The sequence below is a fragment of the Haemorhous mexicanus genome, chromosome 1 (genome assembly GCF_027477595.1).
Source record: "Haemorhous mexicanus isolate bHaeMex1 chromosome 1, bHaeMex1.pri, whole genome shotgun sequence".
Lineage (NCBI taxonomy): Eukaryota > Metazoa > Chordata > Aves > Passeriformes > Fringillidae > Haemorhous > Haemorhous mexicanus.
This window is the reverse complement of record NC_082341.1, coordinates 148877918-148904615: the sequence shown is the minus strand read 5'-3', so window position 1 is coordinate 148904615 and position 26698 is coordinate 148877918. Positions and strand designations below refer to the sequence as shown.

The 26698-nt window shown below is 41.7% G+C and overlaps 1 protein-coding gene across 2 annotated transcripts in view; it reads left to right on the top strand.

Moving 5' to 3' along the window:
- Nucleotides 1–26698, top strand: part of ASAP1 (ArfGAP with SH3 domain, ankyrin repeat and PH domain 1) — a 141316-nt gene that overhangs the window by 3603 nt on the left and 111015 nt on the right. The window contains exons 2-3 of one of the 2 annotated variants that reach the window (XM_059867184.1): nt 15009–15095; nt 25728–25857. In XM_059867184.1, coding sequence (XP_059723167.1) covers nt 15037–15095; nt 25728–25857 — 189 coding nt within the window. In that variant the 5' untranslated portion in view covers nt 15009–15036. Of the gene's footprint in view, nt 1–15008; nt 15096–25149; nt 25245–25727; nt 25858–26698 lie in introns of those variants that run through there. The other variant, XM_059867190.1, reaches the window with a different exon arrangement.

The following is a 26698-nucleotide window of genomic DNA, read 5'->3' as shown; positions in this document are numbered from 1 at the left end:
TGAACAGGGGGAGATGTGAAGCTCCTTGCTCAGTCTCCCCCTGAACCCCAAAGCTGGGTTCAGCCCCACCAAGTGGTGCTTTTAGTGCATCTTCCTCTATCTCGACTGGAGTTAACAAAATCCATCTGTCTCTGTGAGTCAGCAGAAAAGTATTCAGCTTTTATAAGAGTTAAGGGACATGGGATAGGGCAATGTCAAAGCACAGAAATCTTCCCCCAGCTTGGCACTTGCACATCACACAGGGAGAGGGGGTTGCATTTTCAGTTCCTATTCACCAGAGGAGCTGTTTTACACCAGCAGAGGATGTGGCCCATGGTGTGCATGGCCATGGCTGCTGAACAAGGCTCCTTTCATCAGCAAACAACTGTGCAAACGGCATCACCCAGCACGCACTGTGACGCGGCGGCTGCTGGCACTTTAGGGAAGTCAGAAGATGACTCTATTTTCTTCTCATCAAAAGTAAAATGAGGAAGTCTCCCCTCTCCTCTTGTGCCCCCACATCTACCACCCTGGCTTGAGCAAGTTGATCCTTAGGTATTTGTGTGGGGGTTTGTTCTCAGTGGTTAACCACATAACAATTTGAAGCATGTGGCTCACTCAAAAGAAACTGCCTTTAAACATTTTCAGACTGTAATTGTGTTGGAGAGAGCGAAGTCCCAGCTGGGGGCTGCTGGCCACCCTGGGGGCCACGGCAGGAAGCCCTAAACATCCCACAGCAAGGTCCCATGAAGAGGGGAGAAAAAGCCGATTTTATATCTAGGAACTTCTAAACTTGACAACGCTCTACAGGAGGGCCAGATGTTCCCACCTCAGGTTTTGTATCTTTACTTGGTGTGTCAGAGCAAAACACCTGACAGGAAACAAAACAGAGAGAAAAGGCGTGGCAATGAGGGGAATAGTGTTTTGGCACACCACTTTCATAAATAAAGACAGAGAAAAAATAACAAGGAAATTGGAGAAGCTTTGCTGTGAAGCTGAGAGCACCTGAAACTGCTGCATGATCCCTGGGGGAAGGGGTGAGACAGGTAGTGTGGGACTGGAGAGTCAGGCTCCGCAGGTCATGGCAAGGAGCAACCCTGTTTGGGGTGGTAAAATGCCTCATTAGAGTTCCTCTATCCCTCCAACCTTTGTTGGACAGAGAGGAAAGACTGGAGAAAGAAGCTGTGCAAACAAGATGAGCAGTTGTGCTTGAAGAGGTAAAGACCCCAACATCTGCATGGTGCCTCAGCACTTGTTATCCCAGAGCTATGGGGCTATGCTAACATCCAGTTTTAAAGAGTCTGGGGCTTAAAGAAGCCAATAAAACTGAAGACTGCAACATTTCCCCATGGGAGAAGATGTCTGTGAGACATTCTGCAAGTAGTTTGTGACTCCCTAAGGCCATGGACTTTTAATTGCCATCTGATCCAGCACATGCTCAGTCCATGGTTAGGAGAGCCTCTCCTAGGCTGCACATATACATGCTCCTAAGTGTTCATTGTGAAAAATAACAAGTGCAACTAATCTTCTTCACCCAACTACAAGCCTCACTTCTAATTCAGCAGGTAAAAATACAGTATCTGTACAATTGCCAGAATGGCACCTGATCTAGGAAAGTAAATGGCTTTTGGAGTGTGGCCTTAAAGGTTGAAAAGTTTAACTCATTTGGAGAAAGGGTAAATAAGGCCTTGCCAAGTCTTCTCTCATGGCTACAGCGACAGAAGCCATAGCCTGGTGGCACAGGGATGGGATTGGATTCCAAATAGAAATTGAGCTATGCCCCTAGGTCCTGGGAGGACCTGCAACCCCACACATTCTTCCATATCTGTTCTCCAGTCTGGGGAGAAAATAAATCAGCTCTTAGTGGCTGAACAACACCCCTGGGATTGCCACCTTCTGCCTCTGAATTATGATGGGCAAGTCACTGCATGGCCCTACCCAGACCAGCAGCAGGAGCAGCATGGCTGGCTCCCACTTTCCTTTTGTTCATCTGTGCAGCAGCCAGAAGGGAAATGCAAAGCACACAGTTGATGTCCTCCTCAGAACTACTGGGGCAAGGAGAGGGAGATGTCTCCTGCCAAGCCTGGCACAGCATCATTTCCTTTTTATAGCAGCTGGCCAAGTGCATAGAGAGCAATTTTGTCCTGGCCAGACCTGCCAGCCAGAGAGGCAGCAGGACATTTCAGGCACTAGGACAAGCCTTATAGTATGTGGATTCAGCCTAATACCAAGCCTTTAGCAAAGTGCTATGGTTCTACACAGGAACATAAAACCATCCGAGCCAGCACTTCTGGATCTTGTCTTCAGCAGTGGTTGGCACATGAGAGGTGCAAGAGTTCAGCAGGGAGGACATGTAGTGGTATTTCCACAGATAATGGTCCCAACATTCCAGGATCTCATCTGGAGGATTTTCTGAACTTTCAGAGATCATGCTTAGGATGCACTTGTCCTGCAGATATTTGCAACATGCTTTGTAGGCTTTTTCCTACTTAAGCTAATACACATTTTAGGCATCCATCTTACAGGCACAAGAGATTGTTAGACAAAAATGAGTAGGTAAAGTCATGGAAGAAATTTTGTTCTGAATTTACAGTTATTAAAACATTACTAACAGTGAGGGTACAATCCTAGTTTCCTACCTGATTTATAGTAGTCTACAAACTGAATTTTGTGGAAATATTCCAGATTTATTTGTGAGTAAATAAGATCTATGCCAGCACCATGTAATTCCAGTACTTTATTTATGTAATTTAGCATGGAGCTATACTGCTATTTTCCTTCTTCATTAAAATTCAAGCAGTTCAGTATTCACAGAAATTAATATGCCGACTGATGTAATTATTTACATAACAGCATATTTGTCATGAAATGTGAAAGACTGTATTCTCTGCTGAGGAAGGATACTGGCTCCATCCATCTGATAAGAGGCAGGTTGTAGTCGCACATCCTTTAATAATTATTTCAGCAGGTGTCCTTTTATTTCTGTTCATAATTAGTAGCTGAGTACTTAGCAAAGCTTGTCAGGATCAGAAATTCCTACAATTCAGTAGTTATCTATATTCATGAACAGAGAGGATGTCTACCTTGGTAGAATAATTTCTGAAGATATTTTAAAATAATTAAAGTATTTAATACTAACGGGTACCATAATTCTACATTAAGTATAGAGCTTTTGAATTATTATCAACCAGCAGGGTATAATTCTGATGTTACATGTGTCCTAAATGAATTTGATTCCAGATTTAATCAGTGGTAAGATAGGTCATAGCCAGAATCTCAGATCTCACATTTTTATTTTCTGTGTTTTTCAAGCTGTGGTAGAGAATGATCTATCATATTTTCATATTGACCAGGATGGGGTTAAAAATCTAGTATCCAAGATGATCTACAGCTGGAATTTATTCTCACTACCTAGAAAAATGGGATTTGGCTCAGTGGAAACAAATTTCCTTACTATTGAGAATATTAGACTTAAAGGGCGTCAGTAGCAGAGGAACAAGGATAAAAAGGTGGTTGTAAGTCATGTTGTGCTGGAGCCATACAACAGCCTACCTGGCACCTGGTCTGAATTACAGAAGTCTCTTGATGGTTGAGATTTATGCTTTTCTTCTCAGAGTTCCTTGGAAGCTCAGAGCAGTAATTAGGCAGTTTCCCCTATAGGGTGGTCGATACATGTCTGCACAGGGTATTTCATAAGCTCCTACACTTTGTTCCCTCCATTGCCTTCCAGCATGCAGGACAGCCTGGCTGCATGGTTCCTCTTCAGTGAGAAACATCCTTCCCTCAAGGATCATTTCTAACTCTACTTCTTCCCATCTTAGGACACTTTGGTTTCTCAAAGAGCCACAAGTGGCTGACATATGTATCTACTTCTCAAGTCTGGCATCTGTAATAGGCCTCTGTCCTGTGAGTCACATCAGCAGTGTCCTAAGCAAAGTTTTCCAATAGCTACAGCCTGAGCAATAGCTCAGACTTTCAATAAACTCTGACCATAGATTTACACCATTAGACAGATGAGGCACAAGAAGGAACATGACCCCAGTTAGTGAGACCAGGTTTAGCCTGACCCTAAAGAAAAAAAGGAATCTTAGACAACACTTTTCATGATGCTGGAGCTGAAAGACACCTTGTCATTTAAGGGAACCTTATCCATGCGGTGATAATTTACATTCTGGGGGGAAAAAAGTAACTTATATAGTAGGAATTCATAATATTTAAATAGGGTTTAAATAATGTGTCACTAAGAACTCTGCAGTATCTATAGCCTGTGTACAAGTGAGACTGAGGCAATTGCATTGTGTGTGTATGTGTCTCCCCAAGACTTTTACACCCCCTCCCCAACCAAGACAGATGGAGGAACAGAGGTCTCAAGAGCTCCTACACATTTTGTAAAAATAGGCAGATTGCTAGAAGAAAAAAAATACTGTTTGAAACATCTAACTACCTCCTCCCAAAGGGAAAAGCCACAGCTACTGTGAGGCCAAAAGAATTTCCACAGGAGTGTAATGATATGCTCACTGCAAACCAGGAGAAAAGCTTCCACAGCATTTGCCCCTCCAGGCTGCCCATAAGGGGTTTCAGAGGTCCCAAATCCTATCTGTGTTCATACAAACCTGTGTGTACTAATGTGGCTTTAGGAGCAATAACAGTTCAGTGAAAGACACCTGTTGTTATTTGTCCCAGGAGTTAAATCCTCTCTCCTTGAAATATTATAAGCCATTAAACCACCACGTTAATGCAAGAAGTGTTTCCTGGAGATAATAATGTGCTGGCATCAGTATTGCTTCCCTACCAGTGCTGGCTGCTAGTACAGTGGCAATGTTTAAGAGGACCCTGTTTGCTAAAGCTGGCCATTGAAGGTAAAATATTAATTAGTAATTTTCAAAAGATGGTTGCCTAGAATTCAGAAGTTTAGCTCATAACAAATTAGATAGATTGGATTAGATTATTTCAATGCCCTTTTGAAAGTGAGGTTGATTATTTTAGTCTAGTAAGGGTTTTGCTAGGAGTTCAGTGCTTCCTTTCAAGTGTCCCAGTGTAGGACAATGTAGCTCTGCTCTGAGCTGCAGAACATTTGTTTTTACAATTCAAGGCCTGTTCTAAATAGAAATCCTCAGGTGGGCCAGGCTGTTGAAGACAAGTCAATTTGAGTCTTGTAGAAAGACACTAGGCTCCCTTAGATGGAAGAGAAACAGGGGTGCCCAGAAAGGACAGGTTTGTGCTTTTGCTCCTTAGCACCCCCAGCCATCTGCAGCAAATATGAGTTTAGCAGGTTTAGCAGGAGACAAGTGGTGGCCAGGAACACCAGAACTGAGCAGTACCAGCCAGCTCCCACTCCAGAAGGAAACTGCAGCAGGCTTTGCTCTGGTTCCCACAGATGGAATGCAAGGGAGGAAGAACACCACAGTGACCAGGCAGCATCTGTGTGAACACTGACAACACCCTCTGGTTTCAACAGCAGTTATCACGAGAAAATATGTTTCTGTTTTGTTGTTTCTTGTGCATGAGAGAAACAAACAATTTTTTTTTTTCCCCAGAAATGAAGCAGGTTCATTCTGCAACATGCTGGGCAGATCAGGTTCTTCTAAGTACTGAAGGATATAGATGTGGGATTTCACCATTTTTAAGCTCACCCAGGATATTTTTGCAATAATTATTGTGTCAGTTACAGCACTGTTTTTGCAGCAAACAGGAGACCAAATGTAAGGAAAGCTGGCCTCATTTGTGCTGTTAAATCTTTCTTAGAAGCAGAAACTATTTGCAAGATCATAACTTCCCTCACAGACACTATGTTTAATTAGGGAAGAGTTCTCTTACAGGAGTAATATTCTTACTTCTGTTCACATCTGCACAGTATTTTCCTGATCAGGAGATCAAGAGAAAGAGAATCTGAACAACTTCTTCTCTAAGTAATAATGAACAGAGAGCTGTGCAGTAAATCATAAGGTTCAATAAAATGAAAAACAAAATTTGGCTGGAGATTAATGGCTGGAAAGGGACTTACTGAATTAAATTGGATCAGATGTTCCCTGGAAAAAAATCTGAGATATATTCACAGGGCTCTGTGGTGTTGGTTTTGTTTTTCACAAAGGAAGATTTAACTTGATTGTTTTGCAACTATTAACAATTTCTAGGCCTTGCAAAATGATCTTAGGGGCTTGTGGTAGAGGACAGGCACTGGCTGGAAATTCTGGTCCCATTCAGCAGGGGAGGGGAATGAACATGGAACTTTCCCGCTACCCAATGCTACAAACTTCTCAAGTGTTGCAGGGGCATTGCATTTTAACAAGATAAGGAGGGCTGGCTTCAGTTCCCACGTTCAGGGGTAGATTCATGATTACAGGTCTGCTGCAAAGACTGATATCCCTGAGTTGCCTAAGGCTGTGCTCAAAGCCCAGCTGCACCTCTCATGTTCCCTCTTAGGTAGTTTAAGTGCCTCCTTCTACTGTGTCTTCTCCTCTAATCCCAGTTTTAAACATCCAGTCCTTCCGATGTTGGCTGAAGACACATATGGGCTCTGACTCAGGCCTTTGAACTTCCCCAGGGACTAAGGCCCTCTAAATCTACCCTTGACTTGGTATTTCACTGCCAGATTTGCTTGTGACTCCAACCACAAGCAGCAAAACATTTACACTTCAAGAACTTCTCACCAAAGAAACTGACTTAAAACTGTAAACCAGTGATGGGGACCAACGTTTCCTGCTGGTGCTGGTGGTTTTTCTAATCAGAGATGTCGCTTGTTTTGTCAAGATCCAGACTTGGTTCATTAATATATCAGCTGAAGGAAACCAAAGCTGCATAAATTGTCACTGATTGTGCTGGAGATACTGAAAACTCTTTCCCCTTCAGTTAATTCGCTGAACTCAAAGTGAAACAGACCCGTAGCAGGACAGACCAAAGGCCCTCCCTGGCAGGCACGGTGGGGAAGGGAATGCACACACCTCCCGTCTCACCTGCTCCCTGCAGCCCAGCAGATCTGCAGTGCTGTGGTTAGAGACTTGGCCTTATTAACTCGGGCTTCTTAGGCTTTTGTGAAAAATGGACTTAACAACAGTTGCCTAGAGCCAGAAGAAGAGGGGAAAGGCTATGTTATTAAAATCTAGGATGTAACACCATTTTAAAATTCATCAAAGAGCTCAGAGCAAATTCTCCAGAGATTGGGGACTTAGTCATCCCAGGTTTCTCCAACTCATTTAGATAATTGCCCTTGAAATAGCTGTCTTCTTTCTTCCTTCCTTCCTTTTCTTCTTTTCTTTTCTTTTCTTTTCTTTTCTTTTCTTTTCTTTTCTTTTCTTTTCTTTTCTTTTCTTTTCTTTTCTTTTCTTTTCTTTTCTTTTCTTTTCTTTTCTTTTCTTTTCTTTTCTTTTCTTTTCTTTTCTTTTCTTTTCTTTTCTCTTTTCTTTTCTCTTTTCTTTTCTTTCTCTCTCTCTCTCTTTCTTTCTCTCTCTCTCTCTCTCTTTCTTTCTCTCTTTTGGTAAGTAAGTAAATATTAATGGAGCAGGCAGATCAGCTCCACAGCTGCAGAACAGCAGAAGAAACCTCCAGACACCCACCATGCACATCTGTGCTTTCTATAATATGAAGTAACCCCATCTGAGTGCATTCAAAATACTCATATCACTGTCACTTGCAGAGATATTAGGAACTCATTAGTTTGACTAATTAATGCACTGGTAATATTATTTTTTATTAAGCACTGTATTAAATAACAGGAGCTGTTCAGAAAATATGATGTGTTATTCATTTCACATTTTTACCTCCCCTCAAGGCCTGGAGGCAGTCAGTCTCAATACTTTCCCACCTTCTTAAAAACTGTATGATTTCCTTACCTCTTTCTTGGTATAAATTCTTGCTGTTACCAAGACAGGCAGCCCAAGTAATGTTATATGAGGTTGAGCAGGAAACTGATACAAATGAAACAGAAAAAAGGGGTTATTTTTCAGATTTTGGTAAAAAAATAAAACTTACATTACAACATATAATTTTACTGTGGGTTTTTTGTGCAACCTCTATCAAACAAATTCTGAAAGATCAGTACAACTTCCCATTAGATTGCTACTGGAAAATATGTCAGCATCCATGGCAGTGCACCAATGTTTTTTTGTGTTGTTTTCCACTGAAAGGTTGGGGGTTTATCAAATTTGTTTTCTTCCTTCTAACATCTCTTCCTGATTGTAGAATTAGAGGTAGTCTTATACCTGTCCATGGTATGGTTCAGGCAGAAATAAGAAGGCCCTGCTGCAGTGCCCTTAGGCATGCAGCATCTTTGGAGCAGGTCTTCACCTCTGGAATCAGTACCCTACTCTCTCTTTTAGTCAGTGGGATGAAAGAAGCAGTTAGGCGTGTGATTCATCTGATTTTATAGACATTTACTCTATTATCTCTGTTTTAAACTTCTGCTTTTGTAGGATGAGGTGAGATACAACCTACTTTCAGTTTTCTGTGTTGACCGTATCATCAGTCACAATGAAAGGAGTCTGGAGTGAACAGCCAAGGCAAAGACACTTTGTCAGATCATCCCACTTTTACAGCCTAGAAGTTGAGTCAGAGCTCACTAAAGTGGAGGTAAAAAATCCCATTTACATGGACTCAGTTTGGGTTAAGTTGTAAAGGTTCTGTTCTGTCACTAACTTTTGAGTTTATCTCATTTTTCCATGTAGATAGGACAGATAATTTCAAAGACATAAATACCCATGCTCATGGATCTGGGCATTACTCACTGTATGGGTAGATACAGACCTGAAGAGAATACTTAGGAACATCTTTCTATGCCTATATTGAGGTTTCTATGTGCCTTGTATTTTGGGAAATTCTCTACAGACACTTTGATAGTTTTGCACTCTGCTGAAGGACAGAATGGCTAGAGGTATTACTGAGCCAAAATAAATTACATTTTCACAGGGCTGTTCAGTAGAAGAGTGGTACCACCTGGTGCATGTCAAAGAGGAAGGAATGACAAACATTGCACTGTGAGCTGTATCAAGAAAAGTGGAGTTGTCACAAACTGGAGGGTCTGAGGGTCTTGTCTTCGGTCTGGTGTAGCCATACTACAAATATGTATCAAATCTATTAACTTCTGTGTGGTGTACTGACACCAGGGCAATGCATGACCTCATGAGGGCCTGACGAATTAATGAAGGCTGGAAGTAAGAGGTGTGGTGCTTGCTTTTCCTGGGTGTTGCCAGGTAGTGCTTCTCAGGGTAGAAAAGCTGCTGTAGGAAGGAGATTAAATGTTCAAACACACCCAACTTTTTGTGCAGAGATGATTTGATCTTTAACACAGATGTACCAGGTTTAGGTTCTAATTTTAATAATGACGCCTTCCTAAAAACTCACACAGCAAACGATTGCTCTTCAATTCAGCCCACAATCAGTGGCTATTGAGAATGAGTGGGGGCACTGACAGGAGGGCTTGATGTCATATTCACATTATATTATTAATCTATAATCTATATACCATGGACAGGGTATTTTGCTATTAACTTTGTACTGAGTAAATAATTAAGCAGTGACTAAGCATACAGGGAAGGTGGGAAGCACTCGTGTGTTATTAGCCCCTCACAGATTTCAGAAGTGGATTATAAGTAACTCGAAATCTTGGACTGTGAATGGCAACCTTGTCATCAAATATAAAAAAATATCCTTGTCAAGATCAGTGAAAGGCCTGCAGAGGTCTGAAGCTGGGCAGAAGACACTCTGATTAGGTGCTGCCTCCACAAAATGAAAATTCTTCCCTGAGCCAAAGAAACAGCTGATGGATATAGCTGGAAGTGATAAAAAGGTCACTCTTAAATGGATACAGGGAGATTTAACTCACAATACCACCATCCTGAAGCCCTTAGACAAATAATAAAACACAGGCTGCAAAGACTAGAAAGTCATTCAGTTTAAACACTTACACAAATCTTTGTCATATCTCAGAGTCTTAAAGAAAATTCCCCTCTGAACGAGACTGCATAAAATGACCAAACAAGCACCCTTGAGCCCTCTGGCCCTCTCTGGCAATGTGCTATAAAATCCTACAGTAAAAAACTGTTCAGGCCTAGAATTATGTTTTGCAGCATGAATTCGAAACCACTGTTCTATAGAACTTGCACAGCCCAACCATGATAATTTCATAATCATATGACGATTATATCACATGAGACAGAGAACTAATTTCCATTCTAACAGTAATAAACTAATTTCCATTCTAACCATCTCCTAAAACCAGATTCTTTTAAAATCAGTTGCTATTTCTAAAAGTGCCATACAAGAAAAGGTCTGAATTTTTAAGTCGATTTTCCATACATATTCAAACAGGAGGATATCTCAAGATGAATAGAAAAAATCTCATATTCTGCCAATCTATTTAAAAGTTTGGTGTAATGACCTGAGGAATAATAACCCTCCCAGCCCGACATCAATCCAGTGCAAAACACTGGAATTGTTAATTCCAGGTATTATTTATAAAGAATCAGAGAAAAAGAATGCAATTTATTACTTTTTTCATTACACATTGCATACCAATCAGGATGGAATAAAGGAAAATATATTTTATTTCAAGAAAGCTATGTTAATATTTTTTCCTACTTAAGTATTACTTATGAACTTTGGTAGCACTTGTAGCACTAAACAAAATTTTGAATAAGAAATTAGAATTCTCCAAAGTCACTACTGTAATAATTGAATAGATTAAAACCTGAGCAATTGACATTTTTGGAAAGCCTCATAAGTGGGGACCCATCATCAAGAGGATGTCACTCAGCCCTTCAGGGTCACTCCTGGGCTCTGGGTTAGTTTCCCACTATTGTTTTCTTTCAGGATTCAGCCCATGTCTATGAGCATGCTAATACTTTGATCATATATTTTTATGGAAACACTGAAAACACATGCAGCTAATTCATGAGGTCAGGGTGGAGCTTCTATTGCTTAGGACATACTAAAATCAAGTCCACAGATAAATATCCTCAGATTTGCTTCCCTGAAGTTTGTTAGACCACATCTTAATAGTGTTATCCAAATCATGGATTAGGGCAAAGCCAAAGAACATATGTTTTTCACATCCTGTTTGGATGATACCAACACAGACACAAACAGAACAAGCAGATTTTGGCATGAAATGAAAGATATTTTTGTTAACCTCAGAGTTGTTAAAGAACATGTCAGTTACCACTTGGACTGAGTAATTTAGTTCCATATTTTGCCCATGATAGTGTTGTTAATAACCTTTGCAAAATGTGATTTTGAAGACAATCTTTAAATATGTAATATCTGCTTTTCAACAGAACATAGGTAGAACAATGACTTGATTCACTGCTGTTCAGATAACCAGCTTCCTTTTTTCATCTGCAGGAAATAAGATTTTTCTACCTGCTTTATTTTAAAGCTTTTTGGGATATAAAAGCTTTCTGCTCAGTAATTAGCTGCAAATTGCAGAACGAAGCAGTACCCTACAGCATTTCCAGATGAAGTAGTCTGTTTATACAGAAAGCACAAGAGCTATAATTACTACATGATCACATTTGTATATCAAGGTCAGATTTCTGTGATTCACCCTATTGTTTGGACATAAAGGGAGTTGATGTTCAGCATGGTGGTGCACAACTACTATTGTTATTGCATCAGTGACTGTGGAAACAATATTAACTTTTGCTTCTTTGAGTTTTTCTAGTTAGGGTAAATCTGTTTCAGGAATAGGAGAAAATTTGGCTGGCTAGTATTTGCCCTAAAATAGTCATTAGACATGAAAAAATATGGATTTATATTATTGCTACTCAGGTTTATTATGAAAGGAAAAAAAGTCATCTAAAACAAAAAGCAAGATAAAATAGGTAATTAAATGACTTATGCATGAAATCACAGAGTTCAAAAAATATCAAATGCAGGTAACTAAAGCGTGTAAAATAATATTTCCTGATATTTTGCTCTCCTCTGCAAAATCCCTGCATAATTGTTTTTCCTGATTATTACCCAATACCTTGCCAATTTTTATATTCTCTTTATGAGAACCCATTAGCTGTCCACAACAGTTACCCTGTTCTAAAACCTTAAAAATATAGGGATTCAACTCATTATACTTATTAGTTAAGCATTAGGATCAGTCAAGCACTTAGAGTGTACCAATTAATCCAATATAATTGTATGTATTTATAACTAGGCACAAGAACAAATGCTTTCCTCATCTAAGGACTAATAGAATCTGCTATTGTATTACTGTATTGTGTGGAGTTGTCACCCAGCTGCCATTAATGTCACCCTGTTCTCAATTAGGCCCCCTCTCTGCTTAAGCCCCACTAGACTTTCTCTTTTCAGGTGTAGGTGTTCCTGGGTGAAAAGCAATCATATTTCTCCAGTTTTCATTGTTCTCTGCATGTTCTGGGCTTTCATATTTCATATCCACTCCCTGTTCCCACTCACATACTGTCATATATAAGGATTTTCCACAAATTTGGTAATGTTACCTCCACATTGTCATGGACAGTCAGGGAGCATTGGTTTTGGTTTCTTAGGGGGGTGAGAAGAAGAGTCAAAATGCCATTTTGACACAGCCCAAATTCTATTAGTGTCTTTGGGTCAAGAGTTTCAGAAAAGCTGTATTTAGCCTCAAAAGACTCTCTACCCAGATAAATGATTTTAATGGGCATATGGCTTGAGGAATTTGCCATCTGAATGATGCCCTAAAAAAACGTCCAAGTGTTGAGCCAGTGTTGAACTCACTGAGCACTTTCATCACTGAGCCACCATTCCTCTCTCTAGGAAAGCCACATATGTTTCCTTCTCAGTGCTGTTTCTCATCAATCAATGATGATAACTTCAACCAACTTGATCTCTCTATAAATATTTCTCTGGATTTCTTTGATATTTTATTTATTTGCTGATTGCTCTTGTATAAATCGGCCTCAAAATGAGTAGCAGACCTAGAAAGGGAATATAATCATTCTATAACCACTGAGACGTAACCAAAAATGCTCATAATGCCACTTATGGCAAATGAGCAATTAAATAATATTCAGTAGCTTATTATAGCAGACATAAAGAGACTCTGTGACTTTTTAGACTTACAAAAAATAAATTGCCATACATTTGAAATTTAGGCAAAGTCAATCATAGTTACTTGCAAACTTAGAAAGTAATGAGCCATTATATATTTTTTATTTCTTGCTTTGATTTGAATAATATAAGCCTATGATGGTGGTGCCTTTTTTTGCCTATGAAGATGAGTAACATAATTAAAAGGAAGAGGTGTGCTGTAAAATTAAAGAACCAGCATGTCACATGTCACCAGGGGTTTAGTCACATCCAGGGTTGCCAGTGCCTATGGGTTTGTTGTAAGATGGTAGTACTCAGTTGTCTGCCAGGAGAGGCCTTTCCAATCCGCAAAAACACAGAGCAGTGCCAGGGCCTCCTTCTAACAACTTTTTCCTGCATGTAACACAATATTCAAGCATAATATTCTTGATCTAAAGCAGATATTCCTCCTCTTGCACACTGGCCTTCAAATCAAAGGACACACCTCCTTATGAGCAGAGCCTGTAACCATTTCTTCTCCTGTGCTGCCAAACTGGTGGCATACCTGGTAAAATCTCAAATGCTTTCCAGGCAGCATGTAAAAATCTGAAGTCTGCTGGTAAAAAAGACGTCTAACCCTCTTAAAAATAAAGGAGCTCTTGACAACATCACTTGAAAGTATCCTAAAGGCTCAGAAACAGAAGGGAAAAGAGAGATACTAACATCCCATCCAAAAACTTGTATGTCACAATTTTTAATGAATCTCATACGTCTTGGAGGCAGGGACTATTCTATGTTATTTTTAATGTTAAGGGTTGGAAAACCTCCAGACCCACGTGACGTATCTGGAGACACAAAACAAACAGGACAAACCCCATAAACAAACTACAGCAGTCTCTGGGGAAATAGGTCAACAGGCATAACAAGGCTTCTCTTAGACAGAAGGTTAAAAAAAAATACTCATAGAAAAGGATTCGTGTTTTTCCTCATGGAATCAAGGAATAAAGTGAACTCAAATGAAAATGGGCAGACTGGTTAATCAAAGGTTGTAATCTGGGGATGGACTCTCTCCCACTCCCCTGCTGCCTGGGCCCCTCTGTTTGACTCTGATCTCATCCTTATGGGTCCTTATCACCTCTCCCATGTGCCAGCCCATGCAGCCCACATCCCTCTGACTCACGGGCTTGTCCCAACCTACCTGATTTACCACCTCATGGCAATGGCTTCTGTGTAGTGTTCTCCTTCTCAGCACCCATATCTGGCCTCAAGCCCCTGCCAATCTTTTTCCAGCTTGTATCTTTGGACCAAACATGAAGATCAGCCCAGAATGTCCCAAATTGAAAGGTATGTGCCAGCCCAACTCACCTGCTCAGGGCTCTGCAGCATGTCTAGCACCTTTCTTTCCCCACAGCAACACAAGTCCTAAACACGAAAGAGTATGCAATATAGTGGCAGAAAAAACCTGATGAAAAACTGAGACCACTTGTACATATCCTGCCATGACTGTCTCCCCACACCCTCCTGCCCACTCCCACATGCAGAATTACATCCCTTTAGAACACTTCTTGTTCCCAGTCTCTTTATCCTTCAGATCTTATCTCCATATTCCAAAAAAGATCAGTCTGGTGCATAGACCTGACATTTAAATTTTCAGCTTGAATGGTTGGACTGAAGTTATATCAGAAAACACGGTCTTCTGAAGCGTCAGACAGCTTGGACAGGCAAGTCCTTACCAGCACTGCATTCAGTGCAGCTGACTGAGTAGTTGCCACATTGAGTTAGAGAGTTTTCCCAGACAGATAAATGAAGCTCTCCTCTAGCAATTTTTAACAAGGTGTTCTTTATCAGGGAATTTCTAATGGATCTGTTTACCACAGTGAAACTCATAATATCGAATGCAGCAATCAAATAATGGAAGATAAGTTTCTATCACTGAAGAATTAACACACATTGTCTCAAATTGACTATTTAAATAAGGGACTTTGTCAGTCCCAGAGCTTTGGTCAGTTTTACTTACTTGATCTTTTCTCCTCTTCCAGGTAGGTTTCTGGTTGTGACAGATGAGACATGAGATCTTCAGCATCCAGGCTTTCAAGTTTTTCTTCAAGAGATTCACTATGGAATCGGTAAGAAAAACAAAAGACATAAATATAAATAACTAGTTTAAAGAGTAAAAAGCAGACCAGATGTTTTATCAATTCTAATACCTGCCAGTGGGATTTTTTCTGCGGAATGCTGCTTCAGACTTTACTACAGTGGGTGTTCCTCAGAAAAAGTCTAACCTCTTGCCTTTCAAAGATCAAAAATTCCAATAAATCAGTAAGTCCTTACAAAGCATTGGTCACCTGAGCAATTATTGGAAAAAACACTAATATTTATTACATAGTTTTCTTTACTTTCATAGATGTTAAAGCTGGATGAGGGCAGTAGGGTATACAAACAACATTGTAACTCCTTTCAACTCATCTAGATCTGGTAAGCAATGTTGTTTTAACTTTGAAAACAACAAGTCTCTCAGATCAGCCTGAAAAATCTATGGCAAGATTTGTGTGGGGGCTTGAAAAGAGGAGGGACTCTCTTTTTTGCATGATGTAAAGTGCTGAATAGCACACAGTTGTCTAAATATGCTTTTTGTTTATTCAGTCTCTGATGGTGAGTTCTCTTGTTTTAAAGTTTTCACTCTGTTTCACTGAACCACTAAAAGCTACATTTGGATTGCCTGACTTGAATCCCCTACAACAACAGTACTGATGGTTAAGGCTGAAGTTTTCTTTGTACTGGATGCACGGGCTAGAGCTACCCTGGCACAGGTCACTGCTCCCTATGTGACCACAGAGCAGTGTGGGACTTTCATCCTTTCTTCCTCCCTGGGGGAATCAGTTGACCATACTGTCATCCAGACCGGCCAAGAGGGTGAATCACTGCTGCTGATCTTCCCAAAACTGAATAAATCCTCCTTTGGCGCATTTGCTTTGTCACATGGCTACACATACTTTTCCTTTTTGAGTCCATGAAGTCTTAAATAAACAAGAGTTCAGAAGTCAAACAGTCATATTTAAAAAAATATAGAGCTACTAAGCTGGACATTCCTACTTGATTTTGAAATGGCACTTCCATTTTTATGTCCTACTGCTAGTAGGTTTCCTTGAAGGCAATCACAACCGCCAACAAGAAAATGAGTAGTGTTAACATCCCAGAAGTTAATGAAACCAAATTTCCTACAGATCTGTGTCTTGATGAAGCTCCTGAGAAGGTGCAAACCATCATTGAAACTTTTCCCATGACTGGGACACTTAGGGTATCTTTCTCCCACATTGATTAACTTGACAAAGAAGAAGGTGACAGTGAACATCTCCTATTCATAAGGACAATAAACATTTTTTTACCCTGCTCATTTTAATTTTATCGCAAAACTTTTAGGAGCTGAAGATTTTTGACATCTTTCCTGCTGCCCTTTCAAATTTTCTAAGATCAGCATTGCTTCAAAAAAAAATCCTTAGAGGCAGAACAGATGAGCAGATGGTCACCCTCTACAGTAGTCAATGGAACACCAGTTAACTTAGGAAGCTGCAAGCTCAAATTCAGTGGTTAAAAGTAGAAGCAAATGAGTAATCGGCAAAAGGAGATGCTGTGATTGACCTCTAGACTGAAATTCTGCACTGCCAAATTTCATTTAGCACCATGTGAACACTGGCCCAACAGGAACTTGGTACACACAGCAAGACTAGTTTCCAAAAATTTCCATATGGTTATCTGTCATCCTGGGTTTTGCCAGAACCTTACGACTTCAACATTCAAACATCTACATTAATAAAACCCGCAAACCACAATTTTAAATATGAGTAATTTAGCTTGAGCATAAAGGAGACATGCCTCCAATTATTTCAGATCTTACGTATCGTTAAATATTCTGATTTCCTTAATAAAACAAACAAATATGCAAACAAAATAAACACAAACAAAACAAACTCCAAAAGGCATCACTCCTAAACTGAAAATTTCTTATGCTATTTTCAAGTCTAGAGTCTGGCCAAGGGATGCATCCTTGAAAACAGCAGCTTATATAAGGCAAACACAGATGTGCTAATATGTTCAGTGGCTGCAAGGACCTTTTTTATAACATCCAACATCTGCAGATTTATTTCCAGCCCTTCTCTAACGAGATGCTATTTAGGAAATTATGAGAAAAAAAGTATGCTCAGACAACACTATAAGCCAGCACTTAAACTTCAACTCAGTTGGCCCATACACATTCACATCTGCAAACTGTGTCTTAGCAAACCTTACTAATGACTTCTGTTTATTATCATGGGGGTCTCTATCCCTCTCTTTCCACAAAGTAATGTTAATAAAACTATAATATAGAGGGAGGAGTCCCTCACAAACCCAGATCTTTATGATTTCTATTTTCACAGCATTAACAACTAGTAGAAAGAAACCCTTCCATTTACCTGCCAAACCTTTTTGTCTGTCCAAAAAAATGCTGACAAAATTGTTTGGACTGAGAGTGCTTCTCATCTCTCAGCTACTTTTTGAAACTCTTACAATAAAATGCATATTAAAAATACTAAGTTCTGATAGTTCTTTTTCAGCAGTATTCAGCTGAAAAAGCCCAGTGTTCTTTCACCTAGAGAAATAAATGTAATTGTCTGCATTCCACAGATAGAGAAATCATGCACACAGAGATCAGTTGCCATGTCAGAGCCATGAGTGGCAACTCAAGAACATGATCCCCGGTCTACAGTGTCTTTATTTCATTCTCCAACTGCTCCCCAGGTTCATTTTGGTCTGAACCCTCATTTTTACTGCAGGCAAAACACCGCATGTTGCCATCAGCATACATTTAGCATCTTCAGTAGAACCAGAGATGTGCCTGGTAATGACACAGCCATATCGTTTCCCGAGGGAAAGAGAAAATATTGAAATGTTTGCAATGTGGGTTGAGGCTTTATTTCATTCTCTTTTTATTTTGGAGAGCCTGCTATGCCAGCTGCCCTGCAACATGTTCGTTTCTGCAGTATCACCCTCTGATTTTAGTCATTGCTATTTCTCATATTATAAAAAATAAAAAAGAAAAAAAGCATCCAGCTACTATGACTCCTTCTTTGGAAGGACTCTTATTTCTCTCACTTCAATCAGAGTATCCCTTCATGACATATTGGCTCCATCTTGTCCTTTGCAATCCCCCTGGAACGACCTGCTCTCCTGCCGACATGTCTGTAGTGTCCTTCTCAACAATCCTTTGAAGATTTGCTCAGTGTCAGGAATGCAAGGACAACCGTGCCCAGGTTTCCCTGTGGTGTTCCTCAGCCTCACCAATGCAGTGATGGTGAGTACTGCTGGAACACCACCTCCCACAGGGTCAGCAGTTCTTGCCTGACCATCTCTGTGAGTAATGAGCAGGCTCACATTTTCACTTGGGCAAGGGATAACATCAAACCTGCGGGTGGCTCCACTGGCAGTTTTCTTATCCATCAGCACTTGTAAGAGTTTGATATCTTTGGACTGTCCAAAAACCAGTCCATATAGAAGAATACACTACTGTGCTTTTATATTCTGTAGATATTGCAAGAGCTGTGTTTGAATCTGTTGTCTCCTGACACACAGAATCACAAAAATATCCTGAACTGGAAGGGACTCATAATGTCACTCAGTTCAACTCGTGTTCTTGCACAGAACCATGCCCAAGAATCCCATGTGACTGACAGCATTTCCCTAGTGCTTTTTGAACTCTGTCAGGCTTGGGGCTGTGACCACTTCCCTGGGGATCCTGTTCTAGTGCCCAACCACCCTCTGGGGGAAAAACCTAATATCCAACCCAAACCTCCTCTCACACAAGTTCCAGCCATTCCCTTGGGTCCAGTCTCTGGTCACCAGAAAAAAGAGATCAGTGTCTGCCCCTCCTCTTTGCCTTGTGAGGACTTTGGAGATCACAATGAGGTCTTCCCTCAGTCTCCTCCTCTCCAGGCTGAACAGCCCAAGTGACCTCAGCTGCTCCTTGTATGGCTTCTCTTCCTGACTCTTCACATGCATTATTGCACTTCCTATTAACTGAAGTAAGGTTTCTTAAATGAGCATCTCTAACAAAAACCATCAGTGAAATAGAAATACCAAATTCCCAAATTCAGTACACCTGTATTCAGTACACATGAAAAGGAGCATGTCTGTCCTGAGCCTGCTGCCTCTTGCTGCAGACGAGCATTTTGCTGTTTCATTGTTGAAGAATGCAGAGGTGGCAGGGGAACAGCCCATTACTTGTTGTTGTTACTGGGAGCCTGGAATGCCATTAAGTGTTTGTCTGCTTGACACTTGATCTTGCATGACAAACCCAAAAAACAAAGGCAAAACTGAATCAGCAGATTAGTCAGCTTAATCTTGTGTAACTCAATGCTGCACTTCATTTTCAGTACTGTTATTTTCAGCTGTCCTTTGAGATGGTTATTTGAGCTTCCTTATCATTCAGCCAAGCTATTTGCCCAGGACATTCATGTAAATAAGATGTAAAATATATAATTCCGCAAAATATTTCTGACGGTCTGATTTAATCTTTTTTCATTTTGTCCACATAGTGTTAAAACCACAAGATCTCAATGCTACTAAAATGTCATTTATAATGAGAACACAATGGGCTCTCTTTTTGCTCTCATTTTAATATTGAAAGAATGTGAAAAGACCCTTCAGTTTAAGCCACTATTGAAAGTGCTAAAAGGTTTTTAAAATAACATGTAGTTTCTGAGACATTTGCTATCTCATTTTAAATACCAGATGAAGACAAATGGTGGGAGATGCCAGTATTAAAATTGAAATCAGCTGATTCTTGCATTCAACACAGTCACAGCAGCAGCACAAATTCTTGACACAGCTCATGCAGTTCATAAGCCACATTAGCAGATACTGTCCCATAAAAAACACAGAATTGCAATCAGCATGTTTGCTGGACCTGGATTTTGGTCTTCTTCATGTTCAGCAGTGTGACATAGGCAAGAAGTTTTCTTTTACTGGAAAGTTACCTGACTATTTGGTCCCAGTAACATAATAATTTCAAAGGTTTGTTTGCAAATGTCAAAGCCAACAGCCTTCTTCCTCAAGTAGAAACACCGCAGTTTACCATGTACGTTCCCTTCAAGCAAATTAGCACCAGTCACAATGTGTGATGTAGGCTTCAGTGTTTAAAATAGACTTTGCCTTTTCCTGTGAGTACATCATGCACTTCTGTGATATTAAACGTGCAAACATGCTGCAGGTTAAATACGTCATTGTTACATTCCGTGCAAGGCTGTCAGCCGTCCGACCGTTCTCTGAGAGGACACAGCTCCTGGAGGTGAAACGCCTCCTGACTAAACATTTCCTGCTGAAGTACAAAGTGATGATGTTACTTGTCATTACATAAAAGGGGTGGTTTTGCTTTGCAAAACAAAACTATGAGAGTTCCATTAACAAAAAAAGTTTACAGAGTTTTAGCACGTGAGATATCCCAAAACCAAAAGCATAACTCATCCTGCTGAGATTTCTGTTGATTTGAAGATTCTTTTATCCCCTAAGCCCAGCATCTAACTCAAATGAGAAGAGCTGATATTCAGAAATATTTGTGGCTATTCTAGTATTATGGCCATAAATTTAAATAAGCCTTTCCCATTAATTTTTTCAGAAGTTATCTGAAAATAAAACTATAAAAATGTAGGAACAGCAATTTACCATACAGATGTTTTTTCAGGGAACCTCAAATCAGCTTTATCAGGTATCAAATGCCATGGATGCCTGATGTCATACAACGATCTCATAAAGAGAGTTAGGATCAGGAGGAGGATGGGAAGTACTCCTGACTGCTGTGTTTAGCTGAAATGGATGAATCTAACACCAAATCATAATCGTATCCAGGATAGCAGTATAGTAGAGAAACATAGCCTAAGGATATTTTCCTGATGCATTTTAGCACACTACTTCTGTTTCTATTTGCTGCTGAGCTGGTGACACTCTCCATGTTTGTGGAGATGCTAAGGAGCATAAAAAGAACAACTATATAGTTTACCAACAAAAGCATGTGCATTTCAATGATTTGGTGTTTTAATCAAGCACTACTGTCTGCCATATTATAAAATCAGCACTTTTTTCTGCAGTAATAGCCAAGATGGAAACCTTGCAAGTCAAGAAAAAAGTGTAGTGTAAACCTGTATTTGCAAAAAGGCATCATCATGGTAATACTTGAGAATCAAAACCCACTGAATTTGACATGTGAGATCCTGCCATGACTACACCCGTAGTAATCAGAAGGATCACTGCACAGAACGGATGTGCACAGTGATTTCCATTTTCCAGCTAACAACTCACTTCGATGCCACACTGAGAGGCTGCAAATGGCCCCGGGGGCAGCTTGTCTGAGCATGCTTGACAACACACTGGTGCACAGCCAGGGACCCGGGTCAAGCTTGTTTCCAAAAGCAACAACCGCACCTGAGTTTGCATCTGTGAGTTTGCTTCCTACGCAGCAGGGAAGTGTGTCCTCAGGGTGGTCCTGGGGCTGCTCTCTGCAGGCAGCATAATCACATCCCACAGGAGATTCACCACCAGCCTCAGCCTAGATGAGGTGTTGATACCCTGAAGAGCTGACTTTGCATGACTAAAGCTAGACAGCCACAAACACAGCAGGGCCACAAGCTCATCTATCTGGCTCCTTATCTATAGTGGAAACATAATCTTGCTGTTCTCTACCTCATTGCTGTGTGGCTTCAATAGTTAATTGCATTGATGATGTGAAGAGCTGTGCAAGTGCTGTGTAGCTCTTCACCTCTGGCGCATACTGGTCATGTTGCCAAGTTCACAGTGATGTCAACATCATCACCTGTTCACTCCTGCTCAGCTCCTGTGAGTGAACTGATGACCTCAATCTAAATATAAGCTGTCCAAAATACTATAAAATGAAGAACACTATCATTGCTATTCAGTTTATTGCACAACACGTGTGTCTGCAGCTTGTCATTGCTATGTTCCTTAGCCTCTCCCTAAGCATGGTGACTATCACCACTACTGCAGAATTATAGTCAGTGTGCTGTAATTAGCTCTTCTGTTTGCAATCAAAATAAAAGCCAGGGAAGCAAGTGGATTTGTAGACTGAATCACCAGGTGGGATGGCAAGACAGCACAACTTCCTTGACTGCAATGCATCAGCAGTAAGGAGTAAGATTTCCAGTGCTGCTTGCATGATCCTCACTGGCATTAGCTTGTCCAGTATGGACAAGATGTATTTCACTTCAGAATACCAAGAGGATTGAGATAAGCATAACTTCACTGGCAAACCTTCCATGAGAAAAAGGCTGTGGCACAGCCTCACCTAGGATCTAGCACAGACTAAGACAGGGTTACAGCAGATGCTGTGAAATATAAGTTTCGCACTCTGATGATTATTCTTTGACATTTGTGAAGTGAAACAGTGATTTCAGTTAGTGACAATTTATAGAGGGGCGCATCTTACAAATTTAGAATTGAATCTCAGAAACTGAACACAATTCAAAACAGGAAACATGGTTAAATCTGAAAATCACTGAATGCTATTTGAAACACTTACATAATTTGACTAGTTTAAACATTAGCAAATTTTTACAGGCAGCTTGTATATTTTTATTAACATCACAATAATTAACTGATCTTGTTTCCAGTGAGTTTAAATGAAAATAATCCAAGTCTAAAGAGGTCATGTCTATAGGGCTATTTTCTTTACTAACATTTGAATAGGGGAAGGGGAAATGCTGCTTCTAAGCAGCAAAACAGAGCACTGTATTCTCTCTGGCAGAGTAAACAATTTCAGAACTGTCAAAAACAGACCAAAAGGCAGCTATGATCTTCCTTTTTCATTTTTAGGCATTGTGCCATTCTCTTTATTTACCAGCAGTCTTCTGTACTCATTCTATTTCTTATACATTTAATATGCCTTTTTAGAAGACAACTTTTTTCCCTGATGAGGAAACACAAAAGTTCAGTTGCACTTTCTGCTCTGCCTTCACTTCTGTCACTCTTCACTGCTACAATTTCCCTGGCCAGTCTTCTCTCTTTCTTAGTTGAATATGCTCTTCAATTCTGTAGTTTAAATTTATACAAAATAGTATCAAAGAAAGTATGTCTTTAGCAATATGTTCAGCTTCTGGGGGGATTTTTTGGAGTAACAGATGTGGTTATTTTACAATCCAGAGATTAATGGTCAAGCTCAATAACTTCAGCCTGAAGAAGAACAATTCAACCCTAACAGTGAGAGTACCCAATTAATTAAACCAGTTTGTCTACCAGTGTGATGGATTTATCCTCACTTGAAATCTGCCAGCGAGGGATCGGGAACCCTCCTAATCTGAACACTGTGGCTGACCATTGGACCACCAGGAACAGCTGTGTGACAGCCCATGATTGATGTTCAGCAGGAAATTATAGGGGATGACCACAGAGACCCTGCTTGGCCCTCAGGCCATATCCCTCACCCATCCAGTTTCCAAGCAGACTAGGCCAAAACAGCTCTTTTGGATGTTACCAACAGCTCTTCCCTGGCCCAACCCCCCAGCCAGTTCTTTACACTCCTTTCCATACTGCTTTTGATGCCACCAGCCATTTTTATCTTCTTGGTCTCTCTTCCTCCTCCACTGCTCCTATGAACACAATCATCAACTGATTTTCTTCCTATCTCTCTTGCCGCTTCTTCAGTGCTTCATTTCTTTTGCCCAAATCCATTTTTCACTGTAACTCCCACACAGTTCTTTTCTTGGCTTCCTCCTCCTCTTGCCTACTCTACCTTTCAGAGTCTCATGACGTTTAACAATCATCTGTACAAGCTCAGAGCCTTTGTGCCAGAAAACAGGATCACGTGAAGCAGCAGCAGCAGCAGCAATCACATGGCCATATGGAGGGCTTCTACTAAGCCAATGAAATACAGAAACATGTTCAGGCAGGACCACTGCTCAGGAGTATTGGTGATATTTTTGCTGACAGAACTGCATAGAAGTAATTTTTTTATGGGTATACTCAAATCAGACATCTCCTTTTTATCCTTACTCAGGCATTGCATTTTTTAGTTGATACTGTAAACTATTTTTGAGTTGCACAGGCATTTTATTAGAATTACATGCAATGTACAGACTTAACCACACTGTAATGTGGTAGGTACTTAAACAGAGAACATAAAATCTTTTGAAATGGAGACAGCCATATAGTATTGCTCAAACTCAATTGTTCAGATTTGAGAATATTTACCATTCCTGAATGGCCCAGCTTGTGTGGAGAGAATCGCAGATATAAGGAGGAGGAAATCACACAGTAAGGCTAAATAAATCACACTGATGCAGCAGATGACCACAATTACTTGAGCCTCCTGAGACTTAGCCTTCTTTAGAAATGAACATATGGGACCCCACACCTAAGCTTTAAAAGAAAAAAAAAAAAAAGAAGAAGAAGAAGAAGAAAAGGTCTGTCAGTTTCCCGAGTTACAAAATATAACAATGGATAAAGGAGACGTTAACTATTCAGAAATACTGCTTGTGAGCGGACACAGGGCTGTGAACCCGCGGTTCAGGTCTCGGGCCAGCGCTGCTCTGGGACACCGCGCTGGGCTGTGCGACCCGGCCACGGCAGCAGAGACAGCTCTGCTCTGGAAAGGCTCAGGAGCAGAGCTAGCAACGCAAAATCGGCAATAGCAACTTCAAGGGCTTCTCTAAATCGTAGCAGGACTTCTTAAAAATTAACTAAGACCACGGAGCGTAAAAACCTATTCAGTCAAGACTGCCCAGAGGGGTGGCTCCCTCAGCGGTGGCTGCACGAATCGTCGGCTCCACATCACCGGCGGATGGGCTCCGACCGGCCGTGACGGATTTAAGGAAAGGAAAAAAAAGAAACAAGAGACCCTCCGACTCGCCCTGAGGGTTCCGTGGAGCGGGAGCGGAGCGGCAGCCCGAGGCGGGCAGGGTTCCTCCCCGCTGCCAGAAGAAGGCACGGGAAGTTCATTCTCCCGCTTAGGGACAGTACGGCAGGCCAGCATCCCCGACCTTGCCAGCTTCCACCAAAAAGCCCTTTTTTACGATAAGAAAACGAAAGAGTGGCAGCCTCCCCCCCTCAGAAACCGCGGGGCCGGGGGAGGGGAGCGCCGGCCGCGCCTGCGCGGAGCCGCTTCCTCGTTGTCGCGCGTAGCGGCGGCGGGCGGCGCGTGCCCGTCAGCGGTGCCCGTCAGCGCGGCCCCGCGTCCCCGCCGCGCCCGGCCCGGCCCCGCCTCCCCCGCCCGGGGGGCGCAGCCCGAGCCCGCACAAGTCAGTGCTCGACGCGGGCGGGAGCGGCGGCCGGGGTGGGGGGCGTGCGGGGGTCGGCGCGGGTGGGGAAAGGGGCTGAGCCCGGCGCGGTCGCCGCTCCCCTCCCGCCGCCCTCCCCGCAGCGCCGCGGCGGGGCCGAGCTGGGCTGCTCGGAGGCGGCCGCGGGAGCGCTCCCCACCGGCGGGGCTGAGCGAGGGGCGCCGTGCGGGGGCCTCTCCCCCTTCACCTCCTGTCCGGAGGAGGAGGGGGCGGCCGGGGAGAGGCTGGATGTAGAGGGTGAAGCTTCAGCCTCCCTCTGCGGCTCCGGTGCTTTGATGCTGCGGGTCTCTGCTGGCTGTTAACATCTTCTTCCCTCTGCTTTTTTTTTTTTTTTTTTTTTTTTCGTTTTCTTATTTTTTCCCCCCACCTTTCCCCTCGAAACTTGGCTTCCCCTCTCTCCGGATCTGTGTGCCCGGCTTCTCCTGGGCTTTACCGGTGGGGCAGGATCATGCCGGACCAGATCACCGTGTCGGAGTTCATCGCCGAGACCACAGAGGATTACAACTCCCCGACCACCTCCAGCTTCACCACCCGCTTGCAGAACTGCAGGAACACGGTCACGCTGCTGGAAGAGGTAAAGCGTCCACACCCTACACCCTATCCCCTGTTTTTTATCATTTCCCCTCTTTTTTGTTCCTTTTTATTAATTTCTTTTTCTGTATGCCTTTGAGAGAGCATCAGGGACGGGGCAGCACCACCCGCCCAAATCCACAGGAGCCAGAGGCGTTGGTATGCATGTAATCTGGTCTTTTAATTGTGGGACTTTGCCCTTGTGTTGAGCTAGTTACAGAAAGCTTTCCTGCTCTGGCGTCTCAAAGATTAGTGCGTAAAGCAGTTGTCTGAATTTAAATGTTGCTGTGGTACTTCTTGGTGTTTTCAGTGTTGTCAGTTGTTGCAGTAGAAAAAAATGCGTGAATGTTGGGATTTTCAGAGGGAAGATGAGGGGTGAGTTTTGTTTGGGAGCCTTAGTAGAGGTTTTCCCCAGCCACTCATTACATCAAGTAAGCACAGAACTCTGCAGAAATCTGCCAAGGCAGACTTGGTTTAAGAAATGAGGTAAGGATGAAGAGATGAATGTGGAGAGAGGGAAATATGAAAACAGAATTGGTGGAAGGAGAGAAGCAAAATAATGCAGCAGAAGAGATTATACGGTCTCAGCACTTCAACCTTGAAGCCTCAGTGCTGGGGTTTTTTCATGCTTGTTATGACCATCATTTAAATGCTCTGCTGTCAAGAAATAGGAGCATGAAAATGGATAAACTTCCAGAGCTGGTTTCCAAGGAATATCAGTCCACTGCTTCCTATTTGAGGTTTCAGAGTGATTTCCTATGGACTAGGTCAGTGGTTATGAGGAAATGTCTTCCAAATGACTTTAAAACCAGACAGTGTACAGCTCTTCTCTTGCCCTGTGCTTG